The sequence below is a fragment of the Cataglyphis hispanica genome, chromosome 24 (genome assembly GCF_021464435.1).
Source record: "Cataglyphis hispanica isolate Lineage 1 chromosome 24, ULB_Chis1_1.0, whole genome shotgun sequence".
In the NCBI taxonomy this organism is placed as follows: Eukaryota; Metazoa; Arthropoda; class Insecta; order Hymenoptera; family Formicidae; genus Cataglyphis; species Cataglyphis hispanica.
In genome coordinates this window covers 94,528-113,039 of record NC_065977.1, presented here as the reverse complement: position 1 = coordinate 113,039, position 18,512 = coordinate 94,528, and the positions used below count along the sequence as shown (strand labels likewise).

General features: G+C 35.8%; 4 protein-coding genes across 7 annotated transcripts; 1 reads left to right on the top strand and 3 right to left on the bottom strand.

Annotated features, from left to right (window-relative positions):
• The first annotated feature begins 999 nt into the window (after positions 1–999).
• Positions 1,000–14,575, top strand: LOC126858116 (uncharacterized). Its single transcript, XM_050608166.1, has 10 exons — positions 1,000–1,129; positions 11,378–11,575; positions 11,920–12,161; positions 12,307–12,421; positions 12,498–12,623; positions 12,694–13,139; positions 13,227–13,476; positions 13,556–13,728; positions 13,831–13,996; positions 14,082–14,575. Exons 3-10 carry the CDS (start codon positions 11,992–11,994, stop codon positions 14,283–14,285), a joined length of 1,650 nt encoding a protein of 549 aa, XP_050464123.1. The 5' UTR covers positions 1,000–1,129; positions 11,378–11,575; positions 11,920–11,991; the 3' UTR covers positions 14,286–14,575.
• On the bottom strand, positions 3,235–6,607 carry LOC126858120 (CCAAT/enhancer-binding protein gamma). Of its 2 annotated transcripts, none has more exons than XM_050608173.1 (4): positions 6,383–6,607; positions 4,239–4,337; positions 4,002–4,158; positions 3,235–3,742 (listed from the first exon to the last, which is right to left on the bottom strand). In XM_050608173.1, the coding sequence occupies exons 2-4, from the start codon at positions 4,335–4,337 to the stop codon at positions 3,690–3,692; spliced, it is 309 nt and encodes a 102-aa protein (XP_050464130.1). In that variant the 5' UTR covers positions 6,383–6,607; the 3' UTR covers positions 3,235–3,689. The 2 variants fall into 2 exon arrangements, with proteins under 2 accessions (XP_050464130.1, XP_050464129.1); XM_050608172.1 differs by having other exon boundaries at positions 3,235–3,796; positions 6,383–6,593.
• LOC126858117 (RNA polymerase II-associated factor 1 homolog) lies at positions 7,448–10,250 on the bottom strand. 3 transcript variants are annotated; one of them, XM_050608168.1, is made up of 9 exons: positions 10,115–10,250; positions 9,917–10,015; positions 9,751–9,843; positions 9,357–9,681; positions 9,120–9,263; positions 8,900–9,003; positions 8,585–8,801; positions 8,256–8,502; positions 7,448–8,168 (listed from the first exon to the last, which is right to left on the bottom strand). In XM_050608168.1, exons 2-9 carry the CDS (start codon positions 9,988–9,990, stop codon positions 7,729–7,731), a joined length of 1,644 nt encoding a protein of 547 aa, XP_050464125.1. In that variant the 5' UTR covers positions 9,991–10,015; positions 10,115–10,250; the 3' UTR covers positions 7,448–7,728. The 3 variants fall into 3 exon arrangements, with proteins under 3 accessions (XP_050464125.1, XP_050464126.1, XP_050464124.1); XM_050608169.1 differs by having other exon boundaries at positions 10,088–10,210; XM_050608167.1 differs by having other exon boundaries at positions 9,917–10,215.
• LOC126858115 (engulfment and cell motility protein 1) lies at positions 14,558–18,209 on the bottom strand. The gene is made up of 7 exons (XM_050608165.1): positions 17,916–18,209; positions 17,521–17,814; positions 16,994–17,422; positions 16,247–16,663; positions 15,714–16,151; positions 15,315–15,621; positions 14,558–15,221 (listed from the first exon to the last, which is right to left on the bottom strand). Exons 1-7 carry the CDS (start codon positions 18,045–18,047, stop codon positions 15,058–15,060), a joined length of 2,181 nt encoding a protein of 726 aa, XP_050464122.1. The 5' UTR covers positions 18,048–18,209; the 3' UTR covers positions 14,558–15,057.
• Between the last annotated feature and the right edge of the window lie 303 nt (positions 18,210–18,512).

The window sequence follows — 18,512 nt, the reverse complement described above, 5'->3', positions numbered from 1 at the left end:
CTCTGCCGTTGATAGCGCGAGGCGGCACGTCGTTATCTATCAATCTATCTATCTCTCTTTCGCCGCGACGTCTCCGACGATGCGGCCGGTGCGAGAGACAGGAGAGCGAGCGAGAGAGAGAAAGAGCGAGCGAGCGAGCGAGCGAGCGAGAGAGAGAAAGAGAGAGAGAGAGAGAGAGGGTATGTGTGTAAGATCGAGTGAGTGAGACAGATATGTACACGCGAATTCGATTTGATGGGTTGGCGCGTGTTGTAAAATACACGAGGAACGACTGTACGACTTTGCCTCCTCGATGAAAATCGGAGATTCGCTGCTCAGAGAATATAATATAACGCAACGCCGACGAAGGCGTTAAAATAGATCGAGTCTACCTCTACACGGGACACTCGCTCCTGGATCGGTTCACCAAACGGTAGTTGATCGGCGCGATCTTGGTTAAAGACATTTGGTTACCCGATCTCTCGTCGGCGCGAACGGCTATCTCCACCTCCTTGCTTTTTGTATGTAGATCCTGTCCACGAAAAAGTAGATCTCTTTTCACGTCCGCGCGACGATTGTCCGCGGACGTTCTCCGGAGGACATTAGTGTCTATCTGTCTGTCTGTCTGTCTGTCTGTCTGTCTATCTGTCTGTCTCTCTCTCTCTCTCTCTCTCACAGCGCCTCCTTCCTCAGCGACCGTCGCAGGCTCCTCGCTTTTTCGAGGGCTCGCTGCTCTCCGGTGTCTCCTTCCTGCCTCCTCCTCTTTTTCCAACACTGTCGTCTTCTCCGCCCTCTTCTCACCCCGGCGCTACTCCTCTTCCTCCTTCTCCTTTGCCGCCGCGAGCTTCTCGTCAACGATCACGGCACAGTAAGCAGCAGTAGCAGCACTCGGGGAACCCGCACCCTCGCGTGCCTTCTCTAGCGCCGCTTTTACACATACACACCCTCTTTATACGGGAGAGAATCTCGCGGCCTCTCTCGCCACTCGCGCTTCCCCGAACCGAGTTCCGCGTACGACTCTCCCTCACTCAAGTACTCCCCGAGAAAACTCGCGACCGAAATGTTCGAGACGAGGTACTCCCTGCAGCCAACATGTCGTCTGCTAGACGACCACCAGAGCAGCGGCTCATCGCGCTACACACGGCCCCAGGTTCGTACTTGGAGCTCGAGATGCCCCCCATTTCCTTCTCCTCCCCCTTCTTGCCCCTTAGAGGATATGACATTACTGTCGATTACGAAAAGTTTGACATTTTTAGTAAGCGAAATTTGACAATAGGCGCGCGATTGTATATATATATATATATATATATATATATATATTTTATATACTTATAATTATATACTTATAATAATATACTGATAACGTATATTTTGTGAAAATCCCCTTTGATAAATAAATTAAAACCGTCGCGAGAGAAATATATATCGAATTCTCTCAGAAACGCGAAAGATGCGCTAAGATGATTTTCACATATTCTCAGCATATGTATTAGAAAGAGAATGTACAGGGTTCATGTGTATCCTTTTCGCTGGGACACACGGGGTGCGTCCACTCGATGCGACGTTCATGCGCTTTACGAACGTTGACGGAAGATCGATCGGGTCTTTTCGCATTCGCGAGTATTGAAGCATACAGGTGCCATCGATGACTTTCTGGATGTGTCACCTTAGCCCGTTCACCAGTAATTCGAAACTATTCTGACACAACATCTTTACTTCTAAGCCTCTTGAAGATATATAAAATAAAATTCGCTTCTAACAAGGATAATAAAAAAGACAATTGTTTCGTTATTTGTGCACAATTAATTACAAAATGTGAACAATAATTAATTTATCCTTTCTGTCCTATTCTTATATATACATTCTTATATATATGTAATTGTCAATATTTTTTACTTTTCTCATTTTCTAAATAAACGTAACGATTACTTAACAAGATATAATCTACTTGGAATTTACACTTTGATTTTTGCTATAGAGCCAAAAAAAAAGAAATTCGATCATATTTCTTCCCGTTTCATCGTTTCAAAATTTATCAACATTTTACACTATGCTTTTATTGTATTGTCTACAATACAATTGTATATTGTTGCATATGCCGATATTTTTTCATATCTTTGAAATTTTATCTCTGTGAACTTTTATTCTGATTTCATTTCTTCCACTTGTCTCCAAAATTTCGATTCGCGTCTTTCCAACTCGTTTTATATTAAAATTTCCCCTCGCGTATTTCATTTCATAAAATATTTCCATTTCCTTCTTCCACTTCATACACAAATATCATCTCTGTATTTCTTATAATTCCCTATGTTGCTCATAATTTTATTTGACTTGATATTTATTTTTGTTATTCCTTTTATTTAAACTGCTAATCATTATATATCTGATATTATGTCGCCTAAAATATTAAACATATATATTATCCTAATTTTTCTCAATGATGTTTTTATACATATATATTATACATATATATTTTATTTTTATTGTTGATCAGATTAGACATTATATCAGTACATTAACTGCAAATCCTTTTTGTTGCAACTTATATATTAGACTAGTATCGGATGTTGTTTACTGCATTTACTTTGCATAAAATAAGAAAATAATAAAATTGAGACAAGCTTAAAACTGACAATGATTCAGCTTTCTGATTTAGTTTATGCACATTATTAGACAAAATCTGATTATAAATTGTTACATATTGCTTTCTATAAACTCTCTCTGCAATTTTAATTATCATACTAATAGATATCGACAAAGAGAAGATGAGTGTATTTCAAAAATATTTGGATGTTTTTTTTGTAATATGCTTTTTGTATATATCAATGTATATCATAGTGCACATAAATGCTTTCACTTTTATGAATAGATGTTTCTGGGTCGAACGCATTGTATTTAGACATTCACGCATCATAATTTTGAAAAGAACTGATAATGCGTTATCAATGAACCCATCGAAATATTTAACCATTTGAAAGCCGCTTAATATATGCCAGAAATACCAATCTATGAAAAAGTAAAGGCTTAAATATCTGTTATCATATTCGGTTATTAAAAATAGTATATTGTTATTTTAAACTACAAATGTATACTATACTCCCAAATTATATAAACATAATACGTCTCAAAGAAATCAAATCTGCTTAAATTACTATGTAAATTGTCGCAAAAAGATATCATTTTATAAAATGTATTTTATGTAACTGTATAATGAGAAAAACAAGCTTTATCTTGGTAGGATTTAGTAGATGTAGATATTAAAATATTATTTTCTATTTTCACCTGTACATAATAAAAGCACATCTCCTAAGATATATATTACAAAATAAGATATAACATTAAGCACAATATATACATATTCATATTATATAGTTAATTCGTCCCATCCTTTGTACTATTTAAAATCATAACATCCCTATTGGGATTGACAATCAAGATGAATACTTTCATACTTGAATTTACTATAAGACAACTCTGCCATATCTCCCGCTGCCAAAAAACTATAAACTTGAATGATGATAATTCTCGACGACGCTGCAACCAGAAAGTTCGCATTCAAGAAATGCTTTTCGCGTTTTGAATATTTCCTAATAAGTTTAAAGAGCACATCTTTCCAAGATGTCTGCTTGCTCTTTCGAAACGAGCCATGCTTCATCGCGTTTTGAATCCAATACCACGCTGATTCCTTCACGTGGTGCTTGTATATCAGTTTATAGCTCGGCCGAAGTCGTCTTCAGGACATCTACCGTAGATTTATCTTCGGCTAGAAGAGAATTTAGATCTAGATCTTGAACGTTTATAGAGTGTTGACTGGAACCTAAAGTAAGAATTAATCTTTCAATATTATAATTTCAAACATAAAAAATATTTTTTAGACAGACAATCTGTGTTGCTATATTATTACGATAGATAGTTCTGAAATAGAAATCACTAGATAAGATTTAAAAATAATTTGAAAATATTCCAAGAAAGATGTACAAAAAAATTAATAATAATTTGCCAATGATTTGTTTAAACCGAACCTGCATGTGCGAGAAAGAGATCCTTGAGAAACCCTAGCTCCTTGGTAAGCATTTTAATTTTTTCCTCCAGCAATTCATTCTCCGTTTTCAGCTGATTTACTCGTTCTAATGTTTGCTGTGTGCGTAATTTACTCTTTACTCTGGATCGTTTCACGGCCTGTGAAATACGAAAATAATGATAATAGCATATGCGAACGATAACGTACGCACAATTTACATGTGAAATCGATACACAACCTGGTTATTCCGATCCCGTCGCTTTCGATAATCTTCGTCTCCTTCATCCTCTACCTGCTTCTTTCGTTTGGTGTTATTTTCCTTATTTTTCGGCGCCATCTAAATGAAAGTCAAATATATTCATCAGTCTCATAACAGAAAAAAAAAAAAAAAATGTTTTCTAACAATTTCAAAGTAAAAGTGTTTACTAAATTCAAAAATAATTACTCATTATGCTATATTTCTTAAATATAAAACATATTACAAATTGAAACATAAAAATTAAATTTTCAGTTACAATGATGCGAAAATAAATTTTTTTCTTTCTTAAATTATTGACGTCGTGATATGCAAAATTTTGGCTACGCGCCGTTTTTGCGTACAACATAATCAACAATGAATCGCGATTGCCTAATAGCGATGCACCATTCCATCGAGATAGACGCTTGACAAATATTTATATCAATGTTTCAATATCCGTCATACACCGGTCGTTATATTGCGTTAACTCTGAGGCGGCGCGTCGTATCGCATAACGTTCCAACCAATGTTTGCATTTACCCAATAAGACCTTGAGGTCGTTGTTGCAAGAAACCGGCCCTGACACTTTCGTACGTAGCCTCGACTTGAAAACCGCGAACGGGATTTAATTATGACAAGCATATCGCGGAAAGGAGAAAAGAAGATCGAGACGAATTTAGCGAGGACGGCTGCTCATAAAAATCGACGGGCATCATCACGATTGTGGTCTCATTAAACGTATAATTTTCAAGGACGGCTACGGCAACAGTTCAATTTGACAGTTAAGCCTACATCTCCAAGATACTTGCAATATTTTCGAATTATGATCTCATCCATGAAATAAACGAAAAAAAAAGTGCATAGATATGACTATTAGTTAATCATGATTGGCGCAAAGTGTCTCTGTTGCAATTATTATATATAAAATATAATAATTTTGAATGCGAACAAAATATTTATAATATTGCAACATGATAATTAAAAAAAAAATATACCTTTGACAGTTTAATGTAAATGCTCTTTTTTAGAACGTTTCTTAAAAATACAAAGATTTGCCTCGCATTCTTCGCGATACAATCGTTTCCGCGAATTGATAACATTAAACTCTTATATAAATATGACATCATCAGTCGAGAGGGAGACCGCTTGTTCGCTATATAAACTCGATCGTATATATACATATAAACGAAAAAAAACATCGAACCGATATTTCCGCTAAGATATATACGTATACATATATATGTATATAAGGAAAAAAGTCGCATTATAATTTCTCAATGATTTTTTTTCACGCGCTACGCACGCATACAACGGATTTTGCGGTTCTCCACTCACAATCAGCGAAGCAAAGCGTAGACATATCGTTTTCGCCTGCAGCATTAAAAATTCCATCGCAAATTCGCCGGAATACTACCGGTTTCCGTTCGTACAATCGTCGGGGAATTTTAAATGGATGCTTCTCGCGCCAATTTTCTCCTCAATAAAACCGGAGCATTATTATATTAATACGACGCGCATCTCCTCTGGTAGTGATACTCTTTTCGCATTATTAATTTATTTACACGGTGCGCGATAATACGAACGCAAAGTCATCTGGTCTCGTGACTCATTTCCATCTCTAAGCAAAGTAGAGAGAGAGAGAGAGAGAGAGAGAGAGAAACAGAGAACAATTAGTACGCGTCTCTCTCAGGGTCAATGTTTTCAATATATGACATCTCATCCAATGACAAATTTAAAGGCCATAACATGAGATTCTTCCCCTTTCTCGGAAGGGGGGAGAGGAGGAAGAAGCACGTGATAAAAAATTTAGAAAATTAAAAAATTAAATTTGCGCGTGATGTTTTCTTCTGCAAGACCATAACACTATATTTGCAACTCTGTTGGCATATTATATTGCACTATCTATGTACACTCGAAGCAAAATAATAATATATTGCGACGAGACAGAAAAAGAGAAAGAGAAAGAGAAAGAGAAAGAGACAATGTAATTGATACAGTCCTCGAGTAAAATGCTCAAGCCCAAGATTGAAGCAGCACTACCGCGACGTGATGACATATTTGTCGGAACGCGAAAAATTTATCCACGTGGCCGATCTTCCGATTGTCGTGCATCTGTCACGCTTTGCTACGTCTAATTCACTCACCGCTGATGCGATTCGACGATACGCTGATTCCGCTCACTCTCGTTCGCTGCACTAGATTTTCGTACTGATGATTCGAACGACCGTATCAAGAGTAGATTGGAACCGCCATGTGCACTTCGGCGATACGATTCGATCGGTGGATGACGCAATGCGCGGTTTGTCGTGGCTGCTCACGAATGTTATACATGTCGTCCTCTAACTACGCTTTCGGAAATGCAGACGCTACAATATCGACAGGACATGCCACTTTACCTACCGAGTAAATATCCGATTGTTCTCTCGGAACGAAATGAATGTTTTCATTTTATTTGTTGAAATTTAATAAATCTGTTCACTTTTATAATTTTCACCTTTTAAAAACCGTAATAGCTCCCAAGACAAGGAAATAGCGATAATGTTAAACTATATCCAATGAGAAATCTATTTTTTTATGTAACATAGCCTTATTATATCTCTCCTCTTTTGCGTTAGATTCACTTAAGAATAAACTTTTCGTATAGTTCTATAAAAGCTTATTTGCTTGCGAATTCGTTTGCGATTGGAGTTATGATCGACAGTTGCCCAATCAACCCTTTAGCTGCTTTGTTCTGATTGGTCAACTTGCAATAATGGCGGAAGGAATGATTAAAAAAAAAAAAAGATTAAAAATTTGTTAACAATTTTTTTTTTAAATAAACGGGCAACTACCAAACATTACCAGCAATCAACGATTAAATGATTGGTAAAAAAAAATTCATAATAATCAAAGTGAGGGGGCTAACTTTGAGGTAATGTTAGATAACATAAGACAACAAAAAGCTTATCTATAATATTATCTGAAAACTTTTTATGAGATAATTTTTCATTTAGCTCTTCTCTTGCATCTTCTAGATTTTAACTCCTGATATATATCTGTGTATAAGAGAAGTAAAAATATATCGCTGTGTATTATAGAAATAAAAATATATAAGAATAACTAAAAAATCTCTTTTAAAAATATAACATAATTGCTATGATAAGTTTGCAAGAATATCTTTCATTAGAAAATGGTTCCAGAATTCAAAGTGTATACATGTATAATAAAAATATTTTTCTTACAAATTTATTAATTTTTTTTCGATCGTGCCGCCGAGTATTTGTACATTCCGTAAAAATTACGCATGCCGTTCAAAGAATATATTCAACAGCAGAATGTACTCAAACAGCATCTGATTAGCATGATATACATTGGCGGTAATGCTCTCTGAAACAAGCGGAACACTTTTAATGTGCGACGATATAAATGATACAATCTGTCCAAGTAATTCCCAGATTCGAATGGAAATGATCGATAAATTAAGAAAGCATTATCGATCATGCTTCTTGATTCACTCGCTTTCCGAGCCACTTTCGCCGCTCGCGCTAGCGGAACCGCTACCGCTACCGGTGGCAGATCTCGATCTTGATCGTGATCTTGACTTAGATCGCGAGCTCGACCGAGATCTCGACGGTGACTTTGTAGGCGTTCCCGAGCGCGATCTCGATTTCGATCTAGATCGCGACGAATTCCTGGATTGAGGACTGCCGGATTTAGAACGTGATTTGCTGCGCGACTTGGACGGCGAACGCGACTGAGAGCGCGAGCGCGATCGAGAATGCGAGCGCGATCGAGACTGTGATCTGGATTTGGACGGTGAACGTGAGTGTGAGCGCGATTTCGATCTCGAGCCAGAACGGGATCGTGATTTAGATCGCGATTTCCTGCTGGACGCTCGCGAGGATGCCCTTGACGATGCGCGAGATTCTCCCTCGTTCTCCGCTTCAGAACCTGGAAACAAATTTTTTATTTGTCAAAAAAATATTTTCTACGTTATAGCAAATATGCACACACAAAGCAAACTTTTAATTGGCAAACCTTTGCCGTCGTTCTTCTCCGCTTCTTGTTGAGTTTCCTGTTCTTCCTCCTCTTCCTCCTCCTCTTCTTCGTCCTCGTCTTCCTCTCCAGGCGGCTCCAATTGTTTCTCTCGGTATCTCTGCATTCTAAATTCATTGGCGTTCAGTGGTCGATGACGTACAATCAAACGCGTGTTATTCGGCTGCTGTCCGACCTTCTGGCGCCGTTTGCTCAATCGCACGCGCGTCTCCAATTCGTTGTAATAAACCTACAGTACACAAGAGAATTAATGCGACAAATCGCGGAATTGATAATGCACGTGATATGACAATGTGATAATATATATATACCCCATCTTGTCTTATCACAAGGAAATAATTTTCCTCGTATCCCTTGGAGGCTTTGCTCTTGACATTCCAATTATACTCTCTCGCCATTTTGTACTCATACTCCTCGTCGTCAGCGTAATCGATACCGGCAGTAAAGTCCCGTCGGCGTTTCTCCAACGTTTCTTCCAATGGTAAAAAGTAAGCTACAAACTGCTCGCCGCTTTCGTCCATCACACCTCTGTAAAAAGAATTCTTTTCATACAATCATCTCTAAATTAATTTTACACGTTTCTTTTCTCTCTCACATTATATAAAAATATTACATCATAAACTTACCGTATCATAGCTTGTGACATTTCTTCAATCTGCGCTGGTACAGATCGACCCGTTGGTGCAGGATCAGAATCAAATATGACTTGTGCACATGGATATTTCCATAACTAAATGATAAGATAATAATTAAAGATTAATATACAATGAATATACGAAATTATTAATATACAATAATGATACATTAATATTTATATAACAATAGTTGTTATACAACTTCAAATACCTTAAAATCTGGATATACTGGTAATACTTCTACAGGTACTACATTCGGTTTGCTGTAGTGTCTTTCAATTGGCTTCTTATTGTCTTCAAATGTCTTCTCTATAGCTTTTATTTGACTATCACGGTCCATGTACAGTGTTTCCTCCTGATTAAAAATAATTGAAAAATGTTATAAAAAAATATAGAAATATTGCATAAATATTGCAGAATATTGCATAATGCAGAAAATATATCTTACTTTGAAATTCTTCTTGATGCTATAACCAACTTTGGCTTCAACTTTGTCCGCTGTTTGTGGTTGAAATCTAGTGCTTTCTGTAGAAATATATTCTGTACGCCTAAGCCACGAAACGCTCTTGGCATGGTGTCTGGATCGTTTAGAATCTTGCGGTGTAAGAACATCTTCCTCTAATAATTTCTCATCAGCTGGATCTAACTGTGCATTTATATCTCCTGCATATGTGTCCTTGTTTATCAAATCAATTTCAACACCTAAATCATGTTCCGTCAATACTTCATATTTATAATTACGCTCTAAGGAAGTCGGATTATACTGAATAAACCTGTATTATAGAAATTACAAATTATTGAAAGCAGAAACACAAATACGATGTGATTTAATTTCTACTCACCTAGTCGGTTCGAAGGGATACGTTATAAATTTCGGATCAAACGGAATATCCGGTAGTGTATTGCAATATTTAACTCGACATATGAGCTCAGATCTGAGAGAGTGAGAGTCAAATGTAGCAATGTTTTTGTTATAAAAATTATATGATATTTTTTGCGCTCATTTACCTCTTTTCAGCTGGTCTAGTTGTACGTTTATCTCTATCGGCTTGATTGCTGTTGGTTTGAATAGTGGGTGCCATTTTATATCGTCATATCACACGTCAACTACAAATAGAATTTGCCGAGATCAAAATCTAGCATCCACTCCATCAATAAGAATCTTACAACGAGACTAACGCTACGTAAATCAAATTGTAAACTGACTCAGCGCTACATATGTATAATCTCACGTCTCACGTCTTACGTGTCGCACTGTGTTTTTAATAATTAGTTTTAATTCACATATACAATGTACAGTGCTTTTTTCTAGGGGAAATCGGGTTTTCTGCACGTGACCTGTAGCGCCAATTTAACAGATGGCGATATCTTTAGTTGATTTTGCGAAACAGTCAGTTAATTGTTTTTCTATTTTATCTTTGAATGATAATGAGAAGCATTCTATAATTATATAATAATTCAATCAATTTAATTTGTTTTAAATAATGATACCCCTTTTATTTATTTATATATATATATATATATATATATATATATATATATTAAAATATATTTTTTGTAAAGACTGAATTTAAAATAAATAAATTTAAAATAAATATTTAAAATAATATATCTATTTAGCTGTTGAGTGATTTGTATATAATAAAATGTATATTATACATAAAATAAACTTTTTATACACATGTAGAATATATGTGTAGTTAAAATTGCAAAATTATTTTTAATATTTTAAGAATTATTCTTAAATTAATATAAAAAAAGGACTAATAATATATAACAAAATGTATTATATGATAAATAATTAGGACTTCGATGTCTATATGGTGCATCATACAAATATATTAAAAACAAATAAAAATCAATAATATATATAAAAATCTACAATCGAAATCTAAGTCAAGCTGCGATATCTAATATATTTGGCTGTGATAAAAATATAAAATAAAACCATAAATCAAATCTGCGTTATTTGAGATTCGCGATACCAAATTAAAGTTCCATTAATCGAACAAAGTATTTTTATAATTTGAATTATTTTAAGTGTCTCCTATTTGAGTTTTTTCTGTTTGAGAATCAATAAGATTCTCGGAATCTTTAATCAATTAGTTAGAACAATTATAAACGTGCGCGTTGGCGACGTCCTGATTTCTCGCACGCAAGGACACAAGCATTTCTGTCGGGAGAGGAGAGGAGAGGAGAGGAGAGGACTGTATTCATTTGAATACAGTGCCGATTAGACGAAATTATTTATATCGACCAATGCTTAGGGTGACCAGAACGATTGACCAATCAAAAGACCTCATTTTCAACTGGCCAATAAGCATTGCGTCCAATTGACACCCTTTTCCGTTGCCGCGTTATCGATTCGAATGCGCAAAACACCGTGTGCAGTGATTGTCGACGGTATTCTCGGAAATACGGACGTCGTTTGTTGTCAATAAATCTTTGCCACTGTTCTTTGTTTGTAAGAATCCAACGCAGAATTTTCAAATCCGGAGGAAAAGCTGCATTGCTCGAAAGTGAATTACCAAGGATATGGTTGGACCCAACATCCCCTTGTGACTAACCGTCCCGGAGGGTGTCGGAGCGATCGCCACGCAGAGTGCATCCTTCAGAACGCCTTCCGAACACGAGCGTATAAATACAGAACTCGCGACGCTGTGCAAGGTAAAAAAATGCTTTTTTAAATTACAAATAACAATTTTTATCACAATTATTCGCTCTAAATATAGCGAGTATATCGATGTTAAGTAGCAAAAGATTGAACATTAAAAGTTACGCAAAAAAATAAACATAAAATAAATAAGAATTGCGTGGATATTGTGTTCGGTATAATATACGCTTTAAATAGTTCAATATATTATTAAAAAAATATTATCATTTAATATTAATTTAATTTATTTATTTATTTTTGTATTTTAATTTGTTATGTATGTGTCTTTTGTCTTACGGCAAAATTTTATTAAATTAATCTCTTGCATCTCTTGCTCTTATATGTATATCTTATGTAGGTGTATCCTGTGAGCCCTGTGGCAGGGCCCGGTGCGGCGCGATCCGTATGGGAACTAAGTCCCGATCCCGACATGGTCGGGCATCTACCGAACAATCTGATATCCGGCCACCAGAATCATGGCTCGGACAAGAATTCGCGACAGAGGAACCGTCCCGATGACAATATCTACGCTGATGAAGCCGCGACTGGTCAGAGCCCCACCAATGAAACCAAGCAAATCTTTGAACTGCTCAGAGCCGGGTTAGATCATATACTTTAACTTTAGAAAGAGAGAATAAAATTATACACATAAAAAGCTGAAAAAAATAATTAAAATAATTAAATCTAAAAATTTAGAGAAAAATATAATGGAGAAAGAAAGGGAAAAAAAATATTCTTTGTACAGTGAAATCGAAGCGGTCGAGGAATTGGTGGAAAGGAACGGGTTAAACGTGTTCAGCGCGAGGGATGAATGGGGATATACACCTGCTCATTGGGCCGCCTTAGATGGCAATATTGAAGTTAGTTTCTAATGAAAGATTCTTATTTTTTAAAATTATTAAAGATTATTTCATGGATGTAATGAATATTTCTTAGGTCATGAGATATTTGATAGAACGAAACGGTCCCGTCGATCTACCATGCCTCGGTACGCAAGGACCTAGACCGATACATTGGGCCTGCCGGAAAGGTCACAGTGCGATAGTGCAATTGCTATTGAAGGTACAAAAAGGTGGAAAAATTTCAAAGATAAAGCAAAGGAAGAGAGAGTTATGAGAGAATTTTTTTTCAGGCAGGAGTCGCGGTCAACACAGCCGACTTTAAAGGTCTGACGCCTCTAATGACCGCTTGTATGTTTGGCAAATTCGCGACGGCCGCCTTCTTGCTGGGATCCAATGCACAAGGACATTTGACGGACATAAATGGCGACACCGCGTTGCACTGGGCCGCGTACAAGGGCCATGCCGAGCTAATTAAGCTATTGATATACAGCGGTGTGGATTTGCAGAAGCCTGATTACTTTGGCTCGACGCCGCTTCATTTGGCCTGCTTATCCGGCAATGTAAGCTGTGTCCGGATTCTCTGTGAAAAAAGCAAGATCGAGCTTGAACCGCGTGATAAAAACGGCAAGACACCGTTGCAACTGGCCAAGAGTCACCGTCATTCGGAGATCGTGCGCATCCTGCAAGCGGAACAAAAGCGCCGAGCTAGATGGATACCGCCCATCAACGAACTATGGTCTGCATATTTAGCGTAATATCTGGAAATCAAAAAATTATATCGCTTACGAAATCTGTGAATAATTTGCACGTTTGCTTTTTCAAGGGCGTTGCTATTTGGCGGAGCGGGCAATAGTAAGGGGCCGTTGCTGCTATTTATGATATCCGTCCTGCTGTGGGGATACCCGATGTATCTGTTAAAATGCATTCCGTTAACGTGGAATCTTCTGCGTGGTAGCCATTACTGTTTCATTTATTGGAACATCCTCATGTGGATTTCCTGGATTGTAGCTAACAGAAGAGATCCTGGTTACGTATCGCAGAACAGCGACACTTATTTTAGGGCGATAAAACAGGTGCAATGCATATCGCTTATAAAATGATTATAGTTGGTTAATATTGTTCAAACAATTTGAATTTTTTGCGCTGTTTCAGATTCCATACTTTGATAAGTGGAAAAAACGCAATGTTTTATTATCGCGATTATGTCACAGCTGTAGATGTTTCAGACCTCTCCGGGCTAAACACTGTAGAATCTGCAACAGATGCGTCACATATTTCGATCATCATTGTCCGTTTATATATAACTGCGTCGGCCTGAGGAACAGGTATACAAATAAAAAAAAAACAATCAATACAAACTATATTTGTTCGTATGTCAAATTAAAAAGAATTTTCAATTCTCTATAATATATTCTGCTTGTTTTCAGAATGTGGTTCTTCCTGTTCGTTATGTGCGTAGCGATAAATTGCTCTTTCACTTTATATTTTGCATGTTACTGTATCGCAATCGAGGGAATTCAATTATTGTATGTTCTTGGCGTATTAGAAGCTCTCGTCTTTTGTGGACTCGGCTGGATTCTAACATGTACTTCGGTAAATGTGATACTTGTGATATTTACATTGCTATCACATTATTGACATATCAATTTTTTCTATATCATCTTTTCCTTTTGCACAGGTTTTACATGCTTGTATGAATTTGACTACTAATGAAATGTTCAATTACAAGAGATATTCGTACTTGAGAGACAAAAGAGGCAAATACCTAAATCCTTTTAGTCGAGGGCCTGTGCTTAATTTCATCGAGTTTTTCCTCTGCCCGCCGGATCATCAAATAAACGATCCCCAACATTACCATATTCTTTCAGAGGATGTTATGTAATATATGTTACATAAAGACCATACAAGTCTTTAATTAATTTATGTTACGCACTCTCTTGCATAGAGAAGCGTCAAATGCGACCACTACATATATAATGATACATTATTTTTTCAAATTATACATGTACATTTGCACATAAAATATATTATTGTCACTAATAAAAGATTCACATCTTTCATATAATTTATATTACGCTATATATTCGGCTGCCAGGAGGCAAACACTTGCAGAAACGTAGTAAAAAGTTTTATAAATGTTAAAATTTAAATAAATTATCTGTAAAATTGAAATTGAGTTTATTCATTACATTGTATATAGTCTTTGTAATATATTTCATACAGGTTGATATAAAATATTAATAATATAATTAAATAGATAAAAAATCTTACTATGTAAAATATTATATTATGATTATGCGCTATTAAAACTATTGTAGATTAATAAAAAGATCGTCATGATTGTGTAGTATCATTCTATAAAAAATTTCCATTTGCAATGTATAAATAATTCCTAAAAATGAAATATATGTATAATATTTGCATAAAATTTAAACATTTCTTTGGCAAGATATATTGCTGTTCCCTGTACGATTAAAACATGCGATCGAAAATTACAGCTTAAAATTCTACACCTATATCGTATTAGTAAAATTCGAAATTATGAAAAAGAATAAAAAATATGTATATGTATAATGATCAAAATGATCAATATGTCTATTAAGTCAATACAATAGTGATGTCAGCTCTATATAAAGAAAAATGACTTACGATTTTTATTTGAGTTCATAACAGAAGTCATAATTTGGTGGCGGTTCGGGGATCGGAGGTGGATCTTGCGGAATATCAATTCCTTCGGCATCTAGAAGCCGTAATTTGATGTCCATGGATAATAAAGTCTCCAAATCATTTTCAGCCTCTTTACTGGTCATTCTGTTTCCTGAATAAAAAGTAAAGAAATAAAAATAAAAAATTATTTCCATGTTCATAATGCTAATATATATAATAAATATGAATTGAATTTGCAACTTACCGAGTAAAGCATTAATGCCATCGGTCCAATAATCGAAGACTTGTTCATCGGGAGCAACAAAATCGAGACTAGATACTTCGACAGAATCCAAGGCTAAGGAAAACGCCAACTGGTGTGTAGTTTTCCGTCTTTGCAAATCTTTCATATGTGGACAATCTCTGCCGGTTAGCAATCCTCGAATTTCGACCACCGCTAATTTCGTAGGAAGTTCGTCTATTGTTGGCACCGACTTCTCGTCGCAATCTCCATAATGGAAGACTTTATGATTTGGTGATAAGCGGACATACCAAAATTTATCTTTAATCCGCTGAAAATTTCGAGAATTTCATCATAGAATTTTTATAAGTCATGCATCATGTATTTAATATCAAACATATCTAATCAAAATGTACTACTCACTTGTCCTCTGGCGCTATATTTCATAAATCTAGTGCCCTGTACCAAAAATCCTAATCGCTGTTGTTGAATTAACTCTAAGATTTCAGGCGTAATCTGTTCTCTAAGTTCAACGATAGGTCTTGCATGGCTCTCCCATTCTTCTCGGCTTGTTCTTTCTTGCTGCCAAAGATTTGTGATTGTAGAATAAGTGAGTTGTTGTAACTTGTTTTTAAACTTATCCAGTCCTGTGGGTTTGCACAGAAGCGCTCTAGTAATTTGCTCGCGTACAACGGAAAAGACTTTGACAAAATCTTCCGTGGTCGCTCTCATTTCCTTCCACGTCTTATTTAGCAAAACTATGCAGACACAATAAAACTCTTCAAAAGGATGATCGTGTGTAAAGAACATTGGGTGATAAGATTGACCTTGTTCACTGGGTGCTTCACCAATGCGTAATACCTAATTAAAACAATGTTTTTTCATTTTACATATCATGTACAATATTAAATTTATAAATCCTGTATGAATTCTGTATGTATAAATATGTATCTTACCTCGCATAGTAATTTAACAAGTTCTACACTTGTTCGACCAAAAGGACATTCGTGCTCGTCTGCTCTGCATGAATTCTCGAGAACAACCTTCGTGTATGCTTCGGTATGATTACGTGCAAAGTACACCATACAATCGAGGGCAAGCATACCGGGTGGTGTTTCAGTAAAGTCAAGAGCTGGATTGATGTCGTATTTAAAACCCAACTTTTTATAATCCTTGGCGAAAAGCCCCTGCTTGCGAGCGGTTATATCCCCGCTAGTCGCTCCTTCTGTGTCAAAGGCGATTTTTCGAAGTTCCTTAATCTTATCATGAGCATCCTGATCCTGCGGATCCATTTTCGTCATCATTCGTTGTTCTAAAAGGCTTAGCATTAGCGTCTGCAATACATAAAGTTGATGTGCCATTTCTGCTCCGACCTAGAAAAGTACAAAAAAACAATAACAAAAAATACTTACACTGGAAGAAGAATGTGCAGATAGATTGACATGAATATGAAAATTGCAACACGTTTAAGCAGACGTTTCTTTTTTGGCTTGGTATTTGAAACATATATGTTTATCAATGTAAACAAAGAAATTTGATCCAAAACAAAATTTGTTTTGAAACTTAGGCATAATAATAATCGTTTCAGAATCTAATGAATTTTGATAAATTATTTCAATTTTTCCAAATTAATTATACATGAAATATAAAGAGAAGATACATAAAGAAAAGTGCAAATCTATTAATATTTGTTAATTATATACCTGTCCAGTAGATTGAATAACATTTGTCAAAAATACATTTCTGACTTGTTTGGATTGTAATGTGGCAGAAACTGCTCGTCTCTTATATAAATCAGCTTTCAAAAACAGTGCATTTATTAAAGCTATCGCGTTTTGTTGAATTTGCGCATTCATGCATTGCAAATGCATTACAAGATTGGGAAAAGTAACTTCCTTCTCCACTTGTCCATATTTTCCTGTTGAATTTAGGACTATATTCTCTAAAATACTTAGAGAAGCTTCCACTACACTGGTGTCCTGAGTTACTGACTGATTATTCACATAACTTGCTACTTTATTAATAAATGGTGTTTCCAATATGTCCCATGACACAATTCCATGATCCATCAATTCCACAAATGACTGAAGAGAAAATGCAAGTGCACTTCCCTTGTATTTTCCACCTTCCACCTAAAGATTTAACAATTGACAATTGTAATATTATATAAAAAAAGAAACTTGCATTATTCATGACATAATCATATTTATATATATAAAAAATTTCATACTTGTGAGATGATTAATGCCAATCCTTTCTTATTTATGAATTCTAATGCAAAAGTCATGTCTATGCTAAGCGTACTCAGTTTCTGCAAAGCTGCTACTTTTTCTTCTGTTATCCCATTGTTAAGCTTAGCTAAAATATCATTCGCTGTTTTCGACGGTGAAAACTCTAATCTAAGAATGCTGCCATTTTTCACCTCGTTCCTATTTTTCTCCGTAATATAATTCTGATTGTTACTTTCTGAAAATTGTAACGAGTACGATTCCGCGTCAGATAAATCCCATCCGTTACATAATTCCTGTAATTAAAATAAAATATTAATACATGTACATGAAATATACACGATAGTGTTGTATAATGATAAAACTACGATAAAATTGTGGTTAAAATTAATTATACCTGAATAATGCCGGCCAAAGGTTGCTTCTGATTGAATTCTATAAGCTGCGGCACTTGGTCAGTCATTTGAACGGCGATTTTTACGATATTCGAATCTTTCTGGACCGGCATCTTAATTGTCTGCGTGTACATAAAGGGTGTAACAGTGAGTCCTTCCCAAGCAGGATCAAATTCGGGGCAACGGTGTTCGGCGCACACCGATCCAGATTGTTTATAGTTCGTTCAGGAATTTGATGTCTCTTCTGTCATATCAACAATCATGACAGCCCAGGGCCAGCCATGACAGATGCAACGGTCACGTGACTACCAAGTTAAGGTTGCGTTCAAAAATCCTATTCATAACGTAGTAACATTGAATTGACCAATTAGAACAAAGAAATCTTTGTTTCTCTTGTCCTGATTCGTTAATTAAACGCTACTCTATCTAATAGGTAGGATTTTTGAACACAACCAAGTTTAGGCGAATCCGCTTCCGTCTGACATTTTAAAATATATGTATGACGTTTCACAGAATCGCAAAATATGAACGTGTTACGGATGTATATAATACTAGTTAAGAGAATCATAATATGTATTAATATTATTTAATTATATAAT

Coding starts and splice junctions, on each gene's coding strand:
- LOC126858120 (XM_050608172.1), bottom strand. CDS start 4,337: ATGGCGCCGAAAAATAAGGAAAATAACACCAAACGAAAGAAGCAGGTA. Junction 4,159..4,238: donor GACGGGATCGGAATAACCAG/GTTGTGTATCGA, acceptor CGTATTTCACAG/GCCGTGAAACGATCCAGAGT. Junction 3,797..4,001: donor TCTCTTTCTCGCACATGCAG/GTTCGGTTTAAA, acceptor TTCTTACTTTAG/GTTCCAGTCAACACTCTATA.
- LOC126858117 (XM_050608168.1), bottom strand. CDS start 9,990: ATGGCACCCACTATTCAAACCAACAGCAATCAAGCCGATAGAGATAAA. Junction 8,802..8,899: donor ATGTCACAAGCTATGATACG/GTAAGTTTATGA, acceptor TTCTTTTTACAG/AGGTGTGATGGACGAAAGCG. Junction 8,503..8,584: donor TTGTGATAAGACAAGATGGG/GTATATATATAT, acceptor TGTGTACTGTAG/GTTTATTACAACGAATTGGA.
- LOC126858116 (XM_050608166.1), top strand. CDS start 11,992: ATGGTCGGGCATCTACCGAACAATCTGATATCCGGCCACCAGAATCAT. Junction 13,477..13,555: donor ATTTTAGGGCGATAAAACAG/GTGCAATGCATA, acceptor GCGCTGTTTCAG/ATTCCATACTTTGATAAGTG. Junction 13,729..13,830: donor TGCGTCGGCCTGAGGAACAG/GTATACAAATAA, acceptor GCTTGTTTTCAG/AATGTGGTTCTTCCTGTTCG.
- LOC126858115 (XM_050608165.1), bottom strand. CDS start 18,047: ATGTACACGCAGACAATTAAGATGCCGGTCCAGAAAGATTCGAATATC. Junction 17,423..17,520: donor TGGCATTAATCATCTCACAA/GTATGAAATTTT, acceptor TTAAATCTTTAG/GTGGAAGGTGGAAAATACAA. Junction 16,664..16,993: donor TTATTCAATCTACTGGACAG/GTATATAATTAA, acceptor GTACTTTTCTAG/GTCGGAGCAGAAATGGCACA.